Here is a 24,404-nt window from a genome sequence, read left to right on the forward strand (position 1 = left end):
GTAGTGAAGTAGAAGTAAAAGTTGTCAAATATAAATGGTAAAGAACAGATACTTTACTTTCAGTATTTTACATACAGTTGAAGTCGGAAGTTTACAAACACTTATGTTAAATCAGCCAAGACCTGAGAAAAAAGATTGTAGACCTCCACAGGTCTGGTTCATCCTTGGGAGCAATTTCCAAATGCCTGAAGGTACCATGTTCATCTGTACAAACAATATTACGCAAGTATAAACACCATGGGACCACGCAGCCGTCATACCGCTCAGGAAGGAGACGCGTTCTGTCTCCTAGAGATGAACGTACTTTGGTGCGAAAAGTGCATATCAATCCCAGAACAACAGCAAAGGACCTTGTGAAGATGCTGGAGGAAACAGGTTCAAAAGTATCTATATCCACAGTATAACAAGTCCTATATCGCCATAATCTGACAGGCCGCTCAGCAAGGAAGAAGCCACTGCTCCAAATCCGCCATAAAAAAGTCAGACTACGGTTTGCAATTGCACATGGGGACAAAGATCGTACTTTTTGGAGAAATGTTCTCTGCTCTGATGAAACAAATATAGAAATGTTTGGCCATATTGACCATCGTTATGTTTGGAGGAAAAAGGGGGACGCTCGCAAGCCGAAGAACACCATCCCAACTGTGAAGCACGGGGGTGGCAGCATCATGTTGTGGGGGGGCTTTGCTGAAGGAGGGACTGGTCACAAAGCCTTAACCTCAATCCTATAGCAAATTTGTGGGCAGAACTGAAAAGCGTGTGCGAGCAAGGAGGCCTAGAAACCTGACTCGGTTACACCAGCTCGGTCAGGCGGAATGGGCCAAAATTCACCCAACTTATTCTGGGAAGCTTGTGGAAGGCTATCTGAAACGTTTTACCCAAGTTAAACAATTTAAAGGCAATGCTACCAAATACTAATTGAGTGTATGTAAACTTCTGACCCACTGGGAATGTGATGAAAGAAATACAATTTGAAATAAATCATTCTCTCTACTATTATTCTGACATTTCACATTCTTAAAATAAAGTGGAGATCCTAGCTGACCTAAGACAGGGAATATTTATTAGGATTAAATGTCAGGAATTGTTAAACACTGATTTTAAATGTACTTGGCTAAGGTGTATGCAAACTTCTGACTTCAAAAGTAAGTACTTACACCACTGTGTTTGTGAGTGTGTGTACAGTATTTCCCGTCATTAAGGCAGGATAGCAATTATAGGAGTTGATCTACAAAATTATGAATATACCCTTCACACAGATGCAATTAAGAGTCTCTGACTATATTAGCCTCCCCTACCTACTGTAGCAGTAGTACAGATGGCTATCTGTGAGCCTCCTTCACTAAAGCCTTGTTCACATTGACAGTTTGAAGTGACTCAAGTAAATAAAATAATACAGATTCGAATCAGTTTTTTTTCCTGCAGTCTGAACTGCCGAAAAGCAAATGGAATCTGATATTTCAAGCCACATACACATCTGATTTCTGGCCAAACGATTTGTATCTGAACCCTCAAGTGGTTTTTAGACTGTTATTTTGCATATCTTGTTGCCTGTTTGACAGTTTGACAAGAACATGTGGTAGCTAACTATCTTGTTATTGTTTACAAACTAATTAGTGAATGTGCTAGAAAGCTAAAGAGCTACTTAGCTAGCTAGTTGACTGCTGTGGCTAGCCAAAACAGACTCGTTTTGAAAGTTGGATCATATGATAAACTCTGTGTGAACAGGGACAATGAAAGGAGAGTATAGGAGATGAGAGAAGAGGATAGGGGGAGAGAGGAGAGAACAGCAGAGGAGTGGAAAATTAAGCTGTCACCTCACAGTCTATAGCACAGACATAATCACGCACAACATGCATGTAAACCATTCGAAGCGTGACCAACATGTCTACCAGAAATGACAGGCGTGAACAAAAATGTGTCTGTGTCATAATTGTGACCCAAGTCCTGCTCAGATAATCTCTACCGACAACTCGCTGAGTTGTTGTAGTGCTGCTGCAAATGTACATTGTCCCAGGGCCGTTGGCAGTCATAATGCAAGTAACCTCATTTATGTACCTCTTACTCCCCTGAATACCTCTGTCAATCCTACATTTAATGTATGGAGTGATCCACGTACAGTATGAACCTGAGTTATACTGTTAGAACTGAGGCAGTTTGCCCTAGTAGGAAGTCCACTGTAGCTCACCCTGCACTATCAGCTCAAACATAAATATCATGTCTACCTCTGATAAGCCTCCCAGTAAAGCAATAAAAATGTAAAGATTTTCAGCACGCTTATAGGGAAGGACATTCAACATGTACGGCACATGTAAATGACTGATGATTGGCTGAGAGAAATTGATAATAAAAAGATTGTGGGAGCTGTTTTGTTAGACTACAGTGTAGCTTTTGATATTATCGATCATAATCTGCTGTTGGAAAAATGTATGCTTTATGGCTTTACATCCCCTGCCATATTGTGGATGAGAGTTACCTTTCTAACAGAACACAGTGGGTGTTCTTTAAAGGAAGCCTCTCCAACATAATCCAGTAAATTAGGCATTCCCCAGGGCAGCTGTCTAGGCCCCTTACTTTTTTCAATCTTTACTAATGACCTGCCACTTGCTCTGAGTAAGCCTGTGTGTCTACTCAACACTATACACCTCAGCTACCGCAACAAGCGAAATCACTGCAACACTTAATTAACAAAGAGCTGCAGTCAGTTTCAGAATGGGTGGCCAGCAATAAATTAGTCCCAAATATCTAAAAAACTAAGAGCGTTGTATTTCGGACAAATCATTCACTTAACCCTAAACCTGAACTAAATCTTGTAATGAATATTGTGGAAATTGTGCAAGTTGAAGAGACTAAACTGCTTGGAGTAACGCTGGATTGTAAATGGTCATGGTCAAAACATATTGATGCAACAGTAGCTAAGATGGGGAGAGGTTTGCCTCCTACTCTGCCTTCTTATCACTATCAACAAGACAGGCCCTAGTTTTGTCTCACCTGAACTACTGTCCAGTCATGTGGTCAAGTGCCACAAAGAGAGACTTAGGAAAATAACAACTGGTTCAGAACAGGGCAGCACAGCTGACATTTTGCAGGTGGGGAGAGAGCGAGAGATGGAGGAGCCGAGGAGGAGGCTTGGCTTGGCTTGAAAGGGAAATGGGAATACCTAGTCAGTTGTACAACTGAAAGCGCTGGTCATTTTGTTATGACATGCATTATCTGAATTACGCCCATAGAATTATACCTACGGAGGAGCGGCTTCTATGGAGCAACTTTGATTGTCTTTGAACTTCAGATATTTGGCTTAACGTTGGACCAGAGCTAGCCAGGTGGCTAACAAAACTGTGTGTGCAGAGGGGCACCAGAAAACAATAAAAAACATGTCTTACCTTTTTGTAGTTAATAAATCCAATGTGGAAACTGATAACTATAGTATCCTTAACTAGCACTGAAAAAGTGAATCCATTCTTCTGTAATTAAAAATCTCTCTCTAATTTCTGAATCACGCTTGTAACATCAGTAGGCTGCAGTAGCCTATGCTTCAGAGGGGGAGGGGCAGGTAGCGCACACACACAGGTAAAGGTTTTCAGCTGGCAGGCAGACACAGACACTTTTTTGCGTTTTTTGTGAGGACTGAAAACAATGTATAATTTATAAACTCTGACATTGGGGGGGGGGGGGGGGTTGTATTTCTATATGTTATTGCTAGGTACTACTGCAATGTTGGAGCATTTTACTGCACCTGTGATAACATCTGCAAATCAGTGTCCGCGATCAATAAACTTAGATTTGGATTTGATTTTCGATCAAACGACACACATGCACACACATGCACACATAATTCCCTTGTTCAGCTTAATTTGTCAGACACACGAGAGAGGTGTGAGGTGCTTAGAAGATAGATAAACACAAACAAGCACACTGTAACGCCCTGGCCATAGAGAAGGGTTTTTGTTCTTTATTTTGGTTAGGCCAGGGTCTTACATTGGGTGGGCGTTCTATGTTCATTTTTCTATGTTTTTGTATTTCTTTGTTTTGGGCCGTGTGTGGCTCCCAATCAGGCACAGCTGTAGTTCGCTGTTGCTGATTGGGAGTCACACATAAGTAGCCTGGTTTTCCTTTGGGTTTTTGTGGGTGATTGTTTCTGTTTAGAGTTTTTCCTGACAGGACTGTTTGGCTGTCGTTTTTGTTTATTTTTATAGTGTTCTCTTTTCATTAAAATTCTAATGATGAACACATCCTCCGCTGCACCTTGGTCTAATTCTGACGACGGCCGTTACACATACAGAGTTTGCAGTGGGAGATAAGCCTCCTGCTTGTTAGACTGATTGATCAGTGTACTCATTAGTTAAAGGAGAATTTACCCCCAAAACTATGTTGTTTGATGTTTCCACTTACAGTGTACCTAAACTGTTGCCAAGCAACCAATGTAGGTATTTTCAGCAGCCTCTCATTAGTTTAGCATACTAACTTGAGTGTCCAAAGAAATCCATAGAGCAGATGTTAAAGCCCCAAACCACCTTGAAGTTATTTCTGTTCAAGTTCTATCACCATATTATTATGTGGCCAGATTTGCTCAATCACTTCGATGGACCCATTTCTGCTGATGTTCCACTTGGGAGAGATGCCTAGCTCAGAGGAAGAGGGTGAAATGTCAAAACAGCCTAGAAAGAGGTGATTTGACTTTCCAGAGTGTGGCCATATGCTTAGTGATTACCTTCCAAAGCACAGACTCATAAAAATATAATCATAATTTCTCTCTTCTGAGGGCTTTCACGCTCACACACACACACACACACACACACACACACACACACACAACTGTATATGCTCACACTCACTCACACACACAAACATGCAAGTGTACACACTCACAAGTGCACAAAAATACACACATACACCCACATACAGTACACACACACCTTTTTATAACTCTGCATGTTCCAGCCTCTAAAGCTTAGTGTCACTTTGACATTTTCACTGCTATAATATTACCTGAACACAAACACCCCCTCTCTACTACTCCCTCCCTCCCTTTGTGTTCTCCTCCATCACCACCCCTCCCTCCCTCCTTTCTCTTTTCCTTGGCTCAAGCATATTAGTGAAGAAATTGGTGCCGATGGAGTCTGTCACTGTATGACCTAGAGCTTACAGAAGAAAATGAGAGAGATTAAGAAAGAGGGGGAAGAGGGGAGGGAAACAGAGACGGGTGCGGAAGTGTAGAGGAAACAGGCAGCGGTAATGGGAAGAGGAGCGGGAAACAGAGGGACAGAATGGGCAAAATGGAGAAAGGGGCACAGAGCGAGAGGGAAAGCAAGAGAGGGGCTCAAATTAAATTCCCATCATGTCAGGGTAGAGCAGGATTCAGTAGTGTTTATTGGCAGCTCCTAGCCTCAGGGAAATTACATTCTGCTGCAGAGCGTGAACACGCTGACACACCCCCACCCACCCACACACCCACACACACACTGATAGACAGCGGTTTGCGTCCTAAGGGGTGGCCGCTGAGGAAACCCACTCACGTCAAGTCACTCTAGACGCATGACTGGGTGTGGGGGTGGATGGGTGAGAATTTTTTTATTTTATCCTAGGCTAGCCCATGTCTCCTCTCTTAGATCAAGATCAACCACACCAACACAAGTCTGTTTTAACATAGTGACATGAAGATCTAACGTAGCGTTATGAAGGTTTAACGTAGTGTTATGAAGGATGAAATTGTCCCACTCTACACAGCTGCTTTCCATAAACACCACTGAGGTCAGAACATCTTGAGTTGACATCTGTGACAACATAACTAACATCTCTCTTTCCCTCTTTCTAACCCTTCTCTCTTTATCTCTCTCCACTAATTTTCTCTCTCTGTCCCTCTGTCTCTCTCTTTCGCTCTCTCTCTCTCTAGGATCATGGTGAGAGTGCAGCAGGTACAGTGGAGAATGATGGGAAGTCGAGTTTCTTCTGTCAGCTGTGTGAAAAACAGTACCTGAGACACCAGGAGTATGACAACCATATCAACTCCTATGACCACGCACACAGACAGGTAACAAAGATACACAAAAACAAAAGCACAAACACGCAAACCTCCCCTCACACACACGCAGACCAAGTCTTCCCACACAGAGAAATGTCAAATAAACATAAAGCTGTTCCTTAGTTGTCATTGTTCTGAATTACAGCAGCCCAGAGTTAAGGCTTTGTTGTTGCCAGCGGCAAAGACATGAAACAAGCTATAGGAGCGGCAGAGAGACTTTAGCCATGGGCATTGTACCCACACATACACACACACACACGCACACACACATAGACACACACACCAGTTTCCGATCTGTAATGTAGAGAATGGTGAATGTAGCCTATTTGTGCTGGCTGTTCTGTTTGTGATTCAGAGGCTGCCGCTATAAAGACACATGTCTGTTCTTCCTCTAGTGAAATAAACATGTTGGGATTGTATAAAACTACAGAAACACATTACACACTGATTACGTACAGTGGTTCTTCCTTTAAAAGTTACGAGTTTATGCCGTGACCGTTTGTGGTAGATGGTGGCATTCTGTCATTGCACCACACTATTACAAGTAGAGGTCGACCGATTATGATTTTTCAACGCCAATACCGATACCGATTATTGGAGGACCAAAAAAAGCCGATACCGATTAATCCGACGATTTTTATATATATATATATATATATATATATATATATATTTATTTGTAATAATGACAATTACAACAATACTGAATGAACACTTATTTTAACTTAATATAATACATCAATAAAATCTATTTAGTCTCAAATAAATAATGAACATGTTCAATTTGGTTTAAATAACCTCTGGACGGGCTCCGTCCCGTATGCGGGATCAACATCCAGCGAAAAATCCTATCGCCATTTTCTTTACAAAATGTAATATATATATATTTTCAAATATAGGAATATTGTATATCGTTTTATAGATACACCTCTCCTGAATCGAACCACGTTGTCCGATTTCAAAAAGGCTTTACAGCAAAAGCAAAACATTAGATTATGTTAGAGGAGTATATCGTAAAAGTAGCCACATAGCCATTTTCCGACCAACCACATGCATCACAAATAACCAAAAAACAGCTAAATGCAGCACTAACCTTTGACAATCTTCATCAGATGACACTCCTAGGACATCATGTTACACAATACATGCATTCTTTTGTTCGATAAAGTTCATATTTATATATAAAAACAACATTTTACATCGGTGCGTGACGTTGACTAACTATTTTCCCTCAAATGCATCCGGTGAAACAGCGCTACAATTTACTAAATTACTATTCGAAAACATTTTTAAAATGTAATATTGTCATTCTAAGATTTATAGATTAACATCTCTTGAAAGCACCTGTAATGCCAGATTTAAAAATAACTTTACTGGGTAATCACACTTTGCGATAAAAGGGGATGCGATAGTCAGAAAAATAGGCTACCGTTACAGGTCAGCGCCATCTTGGAACAATCGCATATCAAATCTACTCTTGTATAATATTGTCAATAATCCCTTACCTTTGATTATCTTCATCAGAAGGCACTTCCAGGGATCCCAGGTCCACAACAAATGTATTTTCGTTCGAAAAAGTTAATCCTTTATGTCCCAATAGCTTGTTGTTGTTAGCGCGTTCTGAAGGCTGCTCCAAAAGTACCGTCGGCCGCGGGACTTCTCTCTCAACAAAATGCATTTTTTTATTATTTAAGTTCGTTCAAACATGTCAAACATTGTATAACATAAATCTTTAGGGCCTTTTTCAACCAGAGCTCCAATAAGATTCAAGGGGGACGGTTGCATTGTCTTTCTAAACGTTTCGAAATGGGAGGGTAGCCAGGCGCGCCGGCGTCATAATGATGATGGCCCTCTCCATGTGACCACTTTCCACAGACTCTCATTCTGTCAGTTTTCACAGTAGGAGACTCAAACCACTTTGTAAAGACTGGGGACATCTAGTGGAAGCAATAGGAAGTGCTCAATGAACCATAGCTCACGGTGTGATTTATAGGCAAAGTGATGAAGTTGAGTCCGCAATTCAGAATTCCACATCCTGTTACGATCTGTCTCGGGGTTTTGACTGCCATATGAGTTCTGTTATACTCAGACACCATTCAAACAGTTTTAGAAACTTTAGGGTGTTTTCTATCCACAAGTATTAATTATATGCATATCCTAGCTTCTGAGTTTGAGTAGGAGGCCGTTTAAAATGGGCACGAATTTTTTTCAAAAATCGCTGTAGCACCCCCTATCCTAGGCGACCGTCAAGAGGATAATGCAAAAATAAAGTGTTGGAGAAGAAAGTAAAAGTGCAATATGTACCATGTAAAAAAGGTTTAAGTTCCTTGCTCAGAACATATGAAAGCTGGTGGTTCCTTTCAACATGAGTCTTCAATATCCCAGGTAAGAAGTTTTAGGTTGTTGTTATTATAGGACTATTTCTCTCTATACTATTTGTATTTCATATACCTTTGACTATTGGATGTTCTAATAGGTACTTTAGTATTGCCAGCCTAATCTCGGGAGTTGATAGGCTTGAAGTCATAAACAGCGCAATGCTTGAAGCACAGCGAAGAGCTGCCGGCAAATGCAGGAAAGTGCTGTTTGAATGAATGCTTACGAGCCTGCTGCTGCCTACCACCGCTCAGTCAGACTGCTCTATCAAATCATAGACTTAGTTATAACATAATAACACACAGAAATACGAGCCCTAGGTCATTAATATGGTCAAATCTGGAAACTATCGTTTCGAAAACAAAACGTTTATTCTTTCAGTGTAATACGGAACCGTTCCGTATTTTATCTAACGTGTGGCATCCATAAGTCTAAATATTGCTGTTACATTGCACAACCTTCAATGTTATGTCATAATTCTGTACAATTCTGGCAAATTAATTATGGTCATTGTTAGGAAGAAATGTTCTTCACACAGTTCGCAACGAGCCAGGCAGCCCAAACTGCTGCATATACCCTGACTCTGCTTGCACAGAACGCAAGAGAAGTGACACAATTTTCCTAGTTAAAATAAATTCATGTTAGCAGGCAATATTAACTAAATATGCATGTTTAAAAATATATACTTGTGTATTGATTTTAAGAAAGTCATTGATGTTTATGGTTAGGTACACATTGGTGCAATGACAGTGCTTTTTTCGCGAATACGCTTGTTAAATCACCCGTTTGGCGAAGTAGGCTGTGATTCAATGATAAATTAACAGGCACCGCATCGATTATATGCAACGCAGGACAAGCTAGATAAACTAGTAATATCATCAACCATGTGTTGTTAACTAGTGATAAAGTTAAGATTGATTGTTTTTTATAAGATAAGTTTAATGTTAGCTAGCACCTTACCTTGGCTCCTTGCTGCACTCGCATAACAGGTAGTCAGCCTATTCTCCTCGTGGAGTGCAATGTAATCGGCCATAATCGGTGACCAAAAATGCAGATTACCGATTGTTATGAAAAATTGAAATCGGCCCTAATTAATCAGCCATTCCGATTAATCGGTCGACCTCTAATTACAAGGGGAGTTAGAACGCTGATCTATGGGTAGTCTAAACTGTGGCAATTAATGGAGGCGTTTTCAGTCTGAGAGTCTCATCTGACACTAGAGTCCTGCATCAGGCAGCAACAACATGTTGGTGGTCCTGGAGTTAAGGGTGAACTTGGGTAAATACAATGTGGGAATTTCACTTGACATGTGGACTGACGATTTTCAAAAAAATAGACGCGGTGGGCTTTTGGTTTCTCTCTCTCTAATAACAAACTGGTTTTATCTTCAAATTAGTAAGAATGTCTCACCCCATGTTCAAGAATGGCTTTTTTCCAATTTATTCAGATTGCAATTGCTCACTTTCGGTTATTTAAAACTAAATCATTTCCAAAATATAATTATTTTTTAAACAAAGCGATTATTATTATTATTAACTCAGCATTACAATTCTATAAAAGCCCCTTAGATATCGTCACAGATTTTTCCTAATGAAAAATGCCCCTTAGATATTCATTTAGAATCGTCCAATCATCTAAATGTAATTATTGGCGGAGAGTCACGTCATTGGCGTAGAGTCAGGCGGGATTGGCGGAGTTGAAGAGGGCGAGGAACGAGATGGAGTCACAATCCATGCCAGGCAAACATGCAGATGATTATTTCAACAACATTTTAGTTGCAACAAGTTCAATCGGGTTTAAATCAGGAGACCTGCATGTAGAGATAAAAAAAATATTTATAGCTATACCATAGGCCTGCCGTAGGCAACATGAGTAAGGTCTACTTACTCTTCTGGCGTCTTGACCCAGTTTATGCCCTCATTTGCAATGCAAACCATAACAAATTACTATGGGAATAAATGGAAGAGGCAAGTGGAAAGGGGAAAAAGTAAGAAATTCTGTCGGCCCTGGAGGCCTTTTGAAAACATGTTTTCACAAGGGCTGTTTGCAAGACAATAGACACGATGTGGTCCCAAAAACACCTCTCTGACATAGGGTCCAGCATATCTCTTGATGATGATCAGGCTCGGGCCGATTCCGGTGTGAGTTATCTGGCCCAAATGTATTACTTGGGGCTCAGGCCGATTGTGGCTACTCTGGCAGATGATTACATGGTGTAAGGGCTGTCTGAAGAGAGAGACCAAGGTGCAGCGGAGTTAGTGTTCATCATATATTTAATGATCAAACGGACACTATACAATACAAAACAATAAACAGACAACCAAAACAGTCCTGTCACATTTAACACAGTAACAAGAACAATTACCCACAAAACCCAAAGGAAAAACATGCTCCTTATGTGTGACTCCCAATAAGCAACAACGAGCTTCAGCTGTGCCTGATTGGGAGCGCCACACACACGGCCCAAAACAAAGAAATACAAAAACATAGAAAAAGGAACATAGAACGCCCACCCAATGTAACACCCTGGCCTAACCAAAATAAAGAACAAAAACCCCTCTCTATGGCCAGGGCGTTACACACGGGCTGCTTTATAAAATTAACATTTAAATTAAATAATTTAAGAGTCCTGTTTAAGTAGAATTTTAGATACTTTGTGCAAGACAATTGATCAGCATTAAAAACTTTGTGGAATGGGCCACCCGAGAGGCGCAGTGGTTGAAGACACTGCATTTTCTACAGATGCTGGTTCGATACCTGTGCCGGCCGCGACCGGGAGACCCATGAGGTGACGCACAATTGGCCCACCATCGTCCAGGTTAGGGGAGGGTTTGGCCGGCCGGGCGGTGTCATTTTGGTTTCTCTCCCTCTAAAAACAGGGAGAGAAAACAAGCGTAGCAGGCTGTGAATTCTGCAAACAACGTTTCTAGAATGGGCTATTAGCAGGACAATAGTCCCTTCAACCATTACAAAGGATAGTCTAGTAGCTCGGCTACTGTAGGTGTGAAAACCCCCCACTCTAAAGTTTGACATTTCTAACTCCAAACTTCATGCAACCGCAAAATGTCAGATCAAGCATAAATGGTACAGTGTTTATGCTTTCCTTAATAAAATAATGATAAAAATACTCTTTCAAAATGCAGATGTTTATTTCAACTATCAGCAGGATTATAGGGAATACATATCAATGAATGACAGAGCATGGGGACTGGTCTTGATAAATCAGATTTTTATTTTAAAATGTTAGGATCATTTTGCTCTTCACTCGTAGTCACTTAGTAGCCTAGGCCTAATCCCGACCGGTCCACACAAGTTTCTTCAACTGTCTTCTGACTGTGATTAGAGCGATGTTGATTGCCTTTGCCGATCGCTCATCATCTTCAACCATCAGTGAGTCCATCTTACCGTGTCGAAAACCAGATTTGCCCCAACAAAAAAATGCATCAAGCCCTACAAATATATACATTTATTATTAACCCTGCATTATAATTGTAATGCAGATGTTTATTTCGTTATGGATCCATAACGAATTACTATGGGAATAAATATAATTGAATGACATGTGGTCAACTATTTCAGCACCGTTTCGCGCTGCTCTGAGACCAGCATGGGGACATTTTTTATTTTTTTTTCACCTTAATTTAACCAGGTAGGCTAGTTGAGAACAAGTTTTCATTTACAACTGCGACCTGGCCAAGATAAAGCAAAGCAGTTCGACACATACAACAACACAGAGTTACACATGGAATAAACAAACATACAGTCAACAATACAATCGGAAAATTATATATACAGTGTGTGCAAATGAGGTAGGATAAGGGAGGTAAGGCAATAAATAGGCCATGGTGGCGAAGTAATTACAATATAGCAATTAAACACAGGAATGGTAGATGTGCAGAAGATGAATGTGCAAGTAGAGATACTGGGGTGCAAAGGAGCAAGATAAATAAATAAATACAGTATGGGGATGAGGTAGTTGGATGGGCTATTTACAGAAGGGCTATGTACAGGTGCAGTGATCTGTGAGCTGCTCTGACAGCTGGTGCTTAAAGCTAGTGAGGGAGATATGAGTCTCCAGCTTCAGTGATTTTTGCAGTTTGTTCCAATCATTGGCAGCAGAGAACTGGAAGGAAAGACAACCAAAGGAAGAATTGGCTTTGGGGGTGACCAGTGAGATATACCTGCTGGAGCGCATGCTACGGGTGGGTGCTGCTATGGTGACCAGTGAGCTGAGATAAGGCGGGGCTTTACCTAGCAGAGACTTGTAGATGACCTGGAGCCAGTGGGTTTGGCGACGTGTATGAAGCGAGGGCCAACCAACGAGAGCGTACAGGTTGCAGTGGTGGGTAGTATATGGGGCTTTGGTGACAAAACGGATGACACTGTGATAGACTGCATCCAATTTGTTGAGTAGAGTGATGGAGGCTATTTTGTAAATGACATCGCCGAAGTCGAGGATCGGTAGGACGGTCAGCTTTACGAGTGTATGTTTGGCAGCATGACTGAAGGATGCTTTGTTGCGAAATAGGAAGCCGATTCTAGATTGAATTTTGGATTGGAGGTGCTTAATGTGAGTCTGGAAGGAGAGTTTACAGTCTAACCAGACACCTAGGTATTTGTAGTTGTCCACATATTCTAAGTCAGAACCATCCAGAGTAGGATGCTGGACGGGCAGGCAGGTGCGGGCAGCGATCGGTTGAAGAGAATGCATTTAGTTCTACTTGCATTTAAGAGCAGTTGGAGGCCACGGAAGGAGAGTTGTATGGCATTGAAGCATGTCTGGAGGTCAGTTAACACAGTGTCCAAAGAAGGGCCAGAGGTATACAGAATGGTGTCGTCTGCGTAGAGGTGGATCAGAGAATCACCAGCAGCAAGAGCAACATCATTGATGTATACAGAGAAGAGAGTCGGCCCGTGAATTGAACCCTGTGGCACCCCCATAGAGACTGCCAGAGGTCTGGACAACAGGCCCTCCGATTTGACACTGAACTCTGTCTGAGAACTAGTTGGTGAGCCAGGTGATGCAATCATTTGATAAACCAGGGCTGTTGAGTCTGCCGATAAGAATCTGATGATTGACAGATTCGAAAGCCTTGGCCAGGTCGATGGATACGGCTGCACAGTAATGTCTCTTATCGATGGCGGTTATGATATCGTTTAGGACCTTGAGCATGGCTGAGGTGCACCCATGACCAGCTCTGAAACCAGATTGCATAGCGGAGAAGGTACGGTGGGATTCGAAATGGTCGGTAATCTGTTTGTTAACTTGGATTTCGAAGACCTTAGAAAGGCAGGGTAGGATAGATATAGGTCTGTAGCAGTTTGAGTCTAGTGTCTCCCCCTTTGAAGAGGGGGATGACGGGGGCAGCTTTCCAATCTTTGGGAATCTCAGACGATACGAAAGAGAGGTTGAAAAGGCTAGTAATAGGGGTTGCAACAATTTCGTCAGATAATTTTATAAAGAGAGAGTCCAGATTGTGTAGCCCTGTAGAACTTTTTTGAGTTTGTGTTACAGGATGCAAATTTCTGCTTGAAAAAGCTAGCCTTAGCTTTCCTAACTGCCTGTGTATATTGGTTCCTAACTTCCCTGAAAAGTTGCATATCACGGGGGCTATTCGATGCTAATGCAGAACGCCACAGGATGTTTTTTTGTGCTGGTCAAGGGCAGTCAGGTCTGGAGAGAACCAAGGGCTATGTCTGTTCCTGGTTCTACATTTGTTGAATGGGGCATGCTTATTTAAGATGGTAAGGAAGGCACTTTTAACCTCTATGGGCTAGGTGGGACGCTTGCGTCCCACCTACTCAACAGCCAGTTGAATCCTGTGGCGCGTTATTCAAATACCTTAGATATGATATTACTTCAATTTTTCAAAAATATGACTATTTTACACCATTTTAAAGATAAGACTCGTTAATCTAACCACACTGTCCGATTTCAAAAAGGCTTTACAACGAAAGCAAAACATTAGATTATGTCAGCAGAGTACCCAGCCAGAAATCGCACCCATCAGCTAGCATATAATGTCACATAAACCCAAACCACAGCTAAATGTAGCACTAACCTTTGATGATCTTCATCAGATGACAACCCTAGGACATTATGTTATACAATACATGCATGTTTTGTTCAATCAAGTTCATATTTATATCAAAAAACAGCTTTTTACATTAGCATGTGACTAGCATGTGACTAGCATTCCCACCGAACACTGCCGGTGAATTTACTAAATTACTCACGATAAACGTTCACAAAAAGCATAACAATTATTTTAAGAATTATAGATACAGAACTCCTCTATGCACTCGATATGTCCGATTTTAAAATAGCTTTTCGGTGAAAGCACATTTTGCAATATTCTCAGTAGATAGCCCGGCATCACAGGGCTAGCTATTTAGACACCCAGCAAGTTTAGCACTCATCAAAGTCAGATTTACTATAAGAAAAATGTTATTACCTTTGTTGTCTTCGTCAGAATGCACTCCCAGGACTTCTACTTCAATAACAAATGTTGGTTTGGTCCAAAATAATCCATCGTTATATCCAAACAGCGGCGTTTTGTTCGTGCGTTCTAGACACTATCCTAAAGGGTAAATAAGGGTGACGAGCATGGCGCAATTCGTGACAAAAGAATTCTAAATATTCCATTACCGTACTTCGAAGCATGTCAACCGCTGTTTAAAATCAATTTTTATGCCATTTTTCTCATAAAAAAGCGATAATATTCCGACCGGGAATCTGCGTTTAGATAAACAGACAAAGGAAAAGAAAGCATTCGGTCGAAGCGGGCACGCGCCTAAGCCCATAGTACTCTGAGTGGCCACTTGCCAAAAGCGATAAAGTGTTTCAGCTAGAGCCTGCCTCGATATCGTTCAACTTTTTCCCGGGCTCTGAGACCCTATGGAAGACGTAGGAAGTGTCACGTTATTGCACAGATCCTGAGTCTTCAATAAAAAGAGCCAAGATGAAACACTACTTCTCAGACAGGCCACTTCCTGCTTGAAATCTTCTCAGGTTTTGGCCTGCCATAGGAGTTCTGTTATACTCACAGACACCATTCAAACAGTTTTAGAAACTTTAGGGTGTTTTCTATCCAAAGCCAATAATTATATGCATATTCTAGTTACTGGGCAGGAGTAGAAACTAGATTAAATCGGGTACGTTTTTTATCCAGCCGTGTCAATACTGCCCCCTAGCCCTAACAGGTTAAAGAATAACTAGACATCCTCTACTGACGGGATGAGGTCAATATCCTTCCAGGATACCCGGGCCAGGTCGATTAGAAAGGCCTGCTTGCTGAACTGTTTTAGGGAACGTTTGACAGTGATGAGGGGTGGTCGTTTTATCGCAGACCCATTACGGATGCAGGCAATGAGGCAGTGATCGCTGAGATCTTGATTGAAAACAGCAGAGGTGTATTTGGAGGCCAAGTTGGTTAGGATGATATCTATGAGGGTGCCCATGTTTACGGATTTGGGGTTGTACCTGGTAGGTTCATTGATAATTTGTGTGAGATTGAGGGCATCAAGTTTAGATTGTAGGATGGCCGGGGTGTTAACCTCTCTGGGCTAGGCGGGACGAATTCGTCCCACCTACGCAACAGCCAGTGTAATCCAGTGGCGCGATTTTCAAATACCTTAGAAATGCTATTACTTCAATTTCTCAAACATATGACTATTTTACAGCATTTTAAAGACAAGACTCTCATTAATCTAACCACACTGTCCGATTTCAAAAAGGCTTTACAACGAAAGCAAAACATTAGATTATGTCAGCAGAGTACCCAGCCAGAAATAATCAGACACCCATTTTTCAAGCTAGCATATAATGTCACAAAAACCCAGAAGACAGCTAAATGCAGCACTAACCTTTGATGATCTTCATCAGATGACACACCTAGGACATTATGTTATACAATACATGCATATTTTGTTCAATCAAGTTCATATTTATATCAAAAACCAGCTTTTTACATTAGCATGTGACGTTCAGAACTAGCATAACCCCCGCAAACCTCCGGTGAATTTACTAAATTACTCACGATAAACGTTCACAAAAAACATAACAATTATTTTAAGAATTATAGATACAGAACTCCTTTGTGCAATCGAGGTGTCCGATTTTAAAATAGCTTTTCGGTGAAAGCACATTTTGCAATATACTCAGTAGATAGCCCAGCCATCACGGCTAGCCATTTAGACACCGACCAAGTTTAGCCCTGACCAAACTCCGATTTACTATTACAAAAGTTTGATTACCTTTGTTGTCTTCGTCAGAATGCACTCCCAGGACTGCTACTTCAATAACAAATGTTGGTTTGGTCCAAAATAATCCATCGTTATATCCAAATAGCGGCGTTTTGTTCGTGCGTTCGAAATATTCCATTACCGTACTTCGAAGCATGTCAACCGCTGTTTAAAATCAATTTTTATGCAATTTTTCTCGTAAAAAAGCGATAATATTCCGACCGGGAATCTGCGTTTAAGTAAACAGAGGAAAGAAAACAAAGCATTCGGTCGACGCGGGCACGCGCCTGAGTCTCACAGTACTGTAACCAGCCACTACCCAAACGCGCTACTTTTTTTCAGCCAGAGCCTGCAAAGCCACGATTCAGCTTTTTGCCGCCTTCTGAGAGCCCATTGGAGCCGTAGGAAGTGTCACGTAACAGCAGAGATCCTTTGTTTTGGATAGAGATGACAAAGAAGGCCAAGAAATGGTCAGACAGGGTACTTCCTGTACAGAATCTTCTCAGGTTTTGACCTGCCATTTGAGTTCTGTTATACTCACAGACACCATTCAAACAGTTTTAGAAACTTTGGAGTGTTTTCTATCCAAAGCCAATAATTATATGCATATTCTAGTTACTGGGCAGGAGTAGTAACCAGATTAAATCGGGTACGTTTTTATCCAGCCGTGTCAATACTGCCCCCTAGCGCTAACAGGTTAAGCATGTCACAGTTTAGGTCACCTAGCAGCACGAGCTCTGAAGATAGATGGGGGGCAATCAATTCACATATGGTGTCCAGGGCACAGCTGGGGGCAGAGGGTGGTCTATAGCAAGTGGCAACAGTGAGAGACTTGTTTCTGGAAAGGTGGATTTTTAAAAGTAGAAGCTTGAATTGTTTGGGTACAGACCTGGATAGTAAGACTAGATTGCAACAGGCTTTGGCAGTTCTATCTTGTCGAAAAATGTTATAGTTAGGGATGGATGTTTCAGGGTTTTTGGAGGTCTTCCTAAGCCAGGATTCAGACACGGCTAGGACATCCGGGTTGGCAGAGTGTGCTAAAGCAGTGAATAAAACAAACTTAGGAAGTAGGCTTCTAATGTTAACATGCATGAAACCAAGGCTTTTGCGGTTACAGAAATAAACAAATGAGAGCACCTGGGGAGTAGGAGTGGAGCTAGGCACTGCAGGACCTGGATTAACCTCTACATCACCAGAGGAACAGAGGAGGAGTAGGGTAAGGGTACGGCTAAAGGCTATCCGAACTGGTCATCTTGTACGTTAGGAACAGAGAGTAAAAGGAGCAGGTTTCTGGGCGCGATAGAATAGATTCAAGGCATAATGTACAGACAAAGTGAAGGTAAACCTAGGCATTGAGTAAGGATGAGAGAAATATTTTCTCTAGAGAGGTTTAAACCAGGTGATGTCATCGCATATGTGGGAGGTGGAACTAAATGGTTGGTTAAGGCATATTGAGCAGAGCTAGAGGCTCTACAGTGAAATAAGACAACAATCACTAACCAGGACAGTAATGGACAAGGCATATTGATATTAGGGAGAGGCATGCGTAGCCGAGTGATCATAGGGGTCCAGTGAGTGGTTGGGCTGGCTGGAGACATGGCGATTCTGACAGCTAGCAGGCCCGGGGCTAGCAAGCTAGCAGAAGGGCCTTAGAGGGACGTCGCGATGGAGGAAAGTATGTTTTAGCCTCCGCGTGCGGTGACATCGATAGACCAGTCGTGATAGATTAGTAGGGTTCCGAGTAGCAGAGGGGTCCATGTCCAATTGGCAAAATAGGTATAGTGGCCCAAGAAATTGGCCGATGGATCTATTCAGCTAACAGTCCAATATGCTCTAGACAGCTAGCGGGCTATGGCTAGCAGCTATTGTAGCCCAGGAGTGTCTGATGGGCCTCTTCAGCTAGCCCGGAGAATGGGCCTAGCATGGGCTAGCTCCAGGCTAATTGGTGCTTGCTTCGGGACAGACATTAGCCAGGAGTAGTCACTCAGATTGCAGCTAGCTAGCTGCGATGATCCAGGTGAAGAGGTTCAGAGCTTGCGGTAGGAATCCGGGGATATGGAGAAAAAATAAGTCCGGTATGCTCTGGTTTGAGTCACGTTGTACAAACTGGCGAGAGCTTTCCGAGCTAAAGGTTAGCTGATGACCGCTAGCAGTGGTTAGCTGACTACTAGCTAGTAGCTAGTGAGCTGGCTAGCTTCTGTTGGAGGATTCCGGTTCCGAGGTAAATAAATATACTTTAGAAAAAACTGATCCACACCACATTGGGTGAGGCGGGTTGCAGGAGAGTATTTTGAAGTTGAGGTTTAGAAAAATAGAAAAGACATATGCGAAGAAAATATATAGAAAAATATATATACATGGGACACTACAAGACGAAGGACAAAGATGTCTGACTGCTACGCCATCTTGGAAAAACCAATTTGTTGATAAATCAATTAGATTTTCAATTTTTTTTCACTGAATCTCCGTTTGGGTATTGGCTAGCCTACAATTAGGGTGTGGAAATGTTAGGATTATTTTGCTCTTAGTACAGTAGCCTACTCCCGACCGGTCACGTTGTACAGCGCCATATTTTACTAATGGAAACCCTGAGGGTTTAGTTTTTCGTTTTTCTTGGAATAGAAACACCATAATATTCATCAAATTAATTAAGCTAAATTTCTTAAAATCAATCCCATTCTTACAAAAAAGTTTTAAATTCTCGAGGACAGCCAATATTAAAAAAGTCAAATGCTTCTCAAAGATGCCCTCTGGCACTAACTAGCATAAATGGCAACAATGGCTGACACTTAACCTGTTAGGGCTAGGGGGCAGCATTTGCACGTCTGGATAAAAAAATGTACCCGATTTAATCTGGTTACTAATCCTACCCAGTAACTAGAATATGCATATACTTATTATATATGGATAGAAAACACTCTAAAGTTTCTAAAACTGTTTGAATGGTGTCTGTGAGTATAACAGAACTCATTTGGCAGGCAAAACCCTGAGACATTTTCTGACAGGAAGTGGAAACCTGATGTGTTGTATTACCTTTAAACCTATCCCATTGAAAAACACAGGGGCTGAGGAATATTTTGGCACTTCCTATTGCTTCCACTAGATGTCACCAGCCTTTACAAAGTGTTTTGAGTCTTCTGGAGGGAGATCTGACCGAACAAGAGCCATGGAACGATGATGTCCCATTAGACACCTGGCGCGCGAGTTCATGTTGGGTACCCTCGTTCCAATACGTTATAAAAGAGTATGCATTCGTCCACCTTGAATATTATTCATGTTCTGGTTAAAAAAGGCCCTAATGATTTATGCTATACAACGTTTGACATGTTTGAACGAACGAAAATATATTTTTTCCCCTCGTTCATGACGAGAAGTCCGGCTGGCCTCAGATCATGTGCTAACAAGACGGAGATTTTTGGACATAAATGATGAGCTTTTTTGAACAAAACTACATTCGTTATGGACCTGTGATACCTGGAAGTGACATCTGATGAAGAGAATCAAAGGTAATGGATTATTTACATAGTATTTTCGATTTTAGATCTCCCCAACATGACGTCTAGTCTGTATCGCAACGCGTATTTTTCTGGGCGCAGTGCTCAGATTATTGCAAAGTGTGATTTCCCAGTAAGGTTATTTTTAAATCTGGCAAGTTGATTGCGTTCAAGAGATGTAAATCTATAATTCTTTAAATGACAATATAATATTTTACCAATGTTTTCTAATTTTAATTATTTAATTTGTGACGCTGACTTGACTGCCGGTTATTGGAGGGAAACGATTTCCTCAACATCAATGCCATAGTAAAACGCTGTATTTGGATATAAATATGAACTTGATAGAACAAAAAATGCATGCATTGTCTAACATAATGTCCTAGGAGTGTCATCTGATGGAGATTGTAAAAGGTTAGTGCATCATTTTAGCTGGTTTTATGGTTTTGGTGACCCTGTCTTTGACTTGACAAAACATTACACACAACTCTTGTAAATGTACTGTCCTAACATACTCTAAATTTATGCTTTCGCCGTAAAACCTTTTTGAAATCGTAAAACGTGGTTAGATTAAGGAGATGTTTATCTTTCAAAGGGTGTAAAATAGTTGTATGTTTGAAAAATTTGAATTTTGACATTTATTTGGATTCAAATTTGCCGCTCTTGAAATGCACCTGCTGTTGATGGAGTGCACCACGGGTGGCACGCTAGCGTCCCACCTAGCCCATAGAGGTTAAATAACGTGCCATTGAATTCTGCTGCAGCCCGCAAGGTGTGCTGGAGTATGACACAACTTTTAACCTGTTTGGGCTAGGGGGCAGTATTGAGAATTTTGGAAAAAATATGTGCCCATTTTTAACTGCCTCCTACACCAACTCAGAAGCTAGAATATGCATATTATTGTTCAGGTTTGGATAGAAAACACCCTAAAGTTTCTAAAACTGTTTGAATGGTGTCAGTGAGTATAACAGAACTCCTATGGCAGGCAAAAACCTGACAAGGTTTCATGCAGGAAGTGGCCTGTCTGACAAGGAGTCGTGCGTCTTGCATCTGTTTATTGAAGAGTAAGGATCTTAGCTGTAACGTGACAATTCCCAGGGCTCCAATAGGCTCTCAGAAGCCGGGAAAATCCTGAAGGCAGCCTCAGGCTGAAACAGATTATCACCTTATCCAAGTGGCCGATCAGAGGACCATTGAATGAGGCGCGTGCGCGATTAGCCCCCGTGGAGTATATTCATTAGGCTGTTTAGCTTATTGCAGATTCCCGGTCGGAATATTATCGCTTTTCTACGAGATAAATTGCATAAAAATTGATTTTAAACAGCGGTTGACATGCTTCGAAGTACGGTAATGGAATATTTAGAAATTTTTTGTCACGTTCTGCGCCATGCGCACGACCGTGGATTACCATTCTGATAGTGTCTAGAACGCTCGAACAAAACGACGCTATTTGGATATAAAGATGGATTATTTGGGACCAAACCTACATTTGTTATTGAAGTAGAAGTCCTGGGAGTGCATTCTGACGAAGACAACAAAAGGTAATCAAACTTTTATAATAGTAAATCTGATATTGGTGAAGGCTAAACGTGCTGGGTGTCTAAATAGCTAGCCCTTGATGGCTGGGCTATGTACTTAGAATATTGCAAAATGTGCTTCATCCGAAAAGCTATTTTAAAATCGGACATATCGAGTGCATAGAGGAGTAATGTATCTATAATTCTTAAAATAATTGTTATGCTTTTTGTGAACGTTTATCGTGAGTAATTTAGTAAAATTGTTAGTAAATTCACCGGAAGTTTGCGGGGGGTATGCTAGTTCTGAACGTCACATGCTAATGTAAAAAGCTGTTTTTTGATATAAATATGAACTTGATTGAACAGTCATGCATGTATTGTATAACATAATGTCCTAGGTGTGTCATCTGATGAAGATCATAAAAGGTTAGTGCTGCATTTAGCTGTGGCTTTGGGTTTATGTGACATTGTATGCTAGCTTGAAAAATGGGTGTCTGATTATTTCTGGCTGGGCACTCTCCTGACATAATCTAATGTTTTGCTTTCGTTGTAAAGCCTTTTTGAAATCGGACAGTGTGGTTAGATAAACGAGAGTCTTGTCTTTAAATAGCTGTAAAATAGTCATATGTTTGAGAAATTGAAGTAATATTATTTCAAACGATTCAAAAATCGCGCAACTGGATTAGACTGGCTGTTACGTAGGTGGGACGAATTCGTCCCGCCTAGCCCATAGAGGTTAAAGGAAGAACCACTGTACTTTCAGTCATTACTCTTCCTCTCCATTCCATACCTCTTATTTTCTAGTGCTTTTTTCCAGGTCTATGGTGCTGGAGGGAATAGGAGCTGTTTTACGGGATCCTGACCAATTGTGCTATTTTGTGTGTTTTTTTGCGCTGATCTTAACTTTTTTTGTACATAATATTTCCGCCATCATTTCTTATGATGAGACTACATCGGCGAGTGTGTAAACCGCCTCTTCCCTCGAATGTGCAATCACTGGAGAATAAACTGGAGGAGCTCCGTTTATAACTATCTTATCAACGTGATCTGAATAACTGTAATATCCTTTGTTTCTCTGAGTTGTGGATGAACAAGGACATGGAAAATATAAATCTAGCTGTTTTTTTCTAAACATCGGCAGGACAGAACGGCAGCGTGGGATAAACTTGGGGGGGTCTCTTTGTTAACAAGAGTTAGTGTGCGATCCCTAATATTAAGGAAGTCTCGAGGTTCTGCTCGCATTGGTTAGAATATCTCATGATAAGCTGTAGACCATACTATTTACCAAGAGAGTTTTCATCTATAATTTTCATAGCCCTCTATTTACCACCACAAACCAATTCTGGCACTAAGACCGCACTCAACGAGCTGAATAGGGCCATAAGCAAACAAGAAAATTCTCACCCAGAGGCGGCGCTCCTAGTGGCCAGTGAATTTAATGCAGGAAAAATTAAATCCGTCTTACCTTATTTCTACCAACATGTTACCTGTGCAACTAGAGGCGGAAAAACTCTAGATTACCTTTACTCCACATACAAAGCTCACCCTCCATTTAGTAAATCGGACCATAACTATATCCTCCTGATTCCTGCTTACAAGCTAAAATTCAAACAGGAAGTACCAGCTCAATACGGAAGTGGTCCGATGAAGCGGATGCTAAGCTACAGGACTGTTTCACTAGCACTAACTGGAATATGTTCTGGCATTCATCCGATGGCATTAAGGAGTTTACCACATTCGTCACCAGATTCATTAATAAGTGCATCGATGACATCACCCCACAGTGACCGTTCGTACATATCTGTCACGAGAAATTTGCTATCTCAATGGTTGAACTCAACTATCACTCAAGCTTTGACCAATTCCCAGAGTTTGTAAGGCTCTGGCTAATGAAGAATTAGACAAAGTCCCAGTCTGCAATAGATCAGGTCCTTTATTCAGAGAGCGCTCTGCCCCCCAGTGCAGAGCAAGTCTTTTTATACACACACACACACACACACACACACACACACACACACACACACACACACACACACACACACACACACACACACACACACACACACACACACACACACACACACACAAGTTTCTTATCATAGGCTACTCCCTGCTTAGGCAGGCAGTATTTTTTCCACTATCCCCATACATAGTTATCTCGCCTCACAGTTGCACCCTGCTTGCATAGCTACAAAAGAATACAATGCCCTAGTTATAATTCTAACCAAGCTACACACATCATCAGATTATATTCTTATGATTATAACACATTTCACACAGTTATACAGTTTCAGGGTGGAATACTTTAGTCATTATCTTAAACATACAAATGATTCTATCAATATCCCAACCAGAAGCCATGGATTACAGGCAACATCCGCACTGAGCTAAAGGCTAGAGCTGCCGCTTTCAAGGAACGGGACACTAATCCGGATGCGTATGAGAAACCCTGCTACGCCCTCCGACAAACCATCAAACAAGCAAAGCATCAATTCAGGACTAAGATCAAATCCTACTATACTAGCTCTGACGCTCATCGGGTGTGACAGGGCTTGCAAAGAGAAACCCAGCCATGAGCTGCCTAGTGACGCAAGCCTACCAGATGAGCTAAGAATACGTGAGAATGCTGTTCATTGACTACAGTTCAGCGTTCAAGACCATAGTGCCTTCAAGCTCATCACTAAGCTAAAGACCCTGGGACTGAACACCTTCCTCTGCAACTGGATCCTGGACTTCCTGATGGGCCGTCCC

General features: G+C 41.5%; 1 protein-coding gene across 1 annotated transcript in view; it reads left to right on the forward strand.

Annotated features, from left to right (window-relative positions):
- Positions 1 to 24,404, forward strand: part of LOC106579994 (uncharacterized) — a 72,549-nt gene that overhangs the window by 31,465 nt on the left and 16,680 nt on the right. The window contains exon 2 of the mRNA XM_014160507.3: positions 5,894 to 6,031. Coding sequence (XP_014015982.1) covers positions 5,894 to 6,031 — 138 coding nt within the window. The remainder of the gene's footprint in view (positions 1 to 5,893; positions 6,032 to 24,404) is intronic.

The sequence above is a fragment of the Salmo salar genome, chromosome 02 (assembly GCF_965601325.2).
Source record: "Salmo salar chromosome 02, fSalSal1, whole genome shotgun sequence".
NCBI classification, from domain to species: Eukaryota; Metazoa; Chordata; class Actinopteri; order Salmoniformes; family Salmonidae; genus Salmo; species Salmo salar.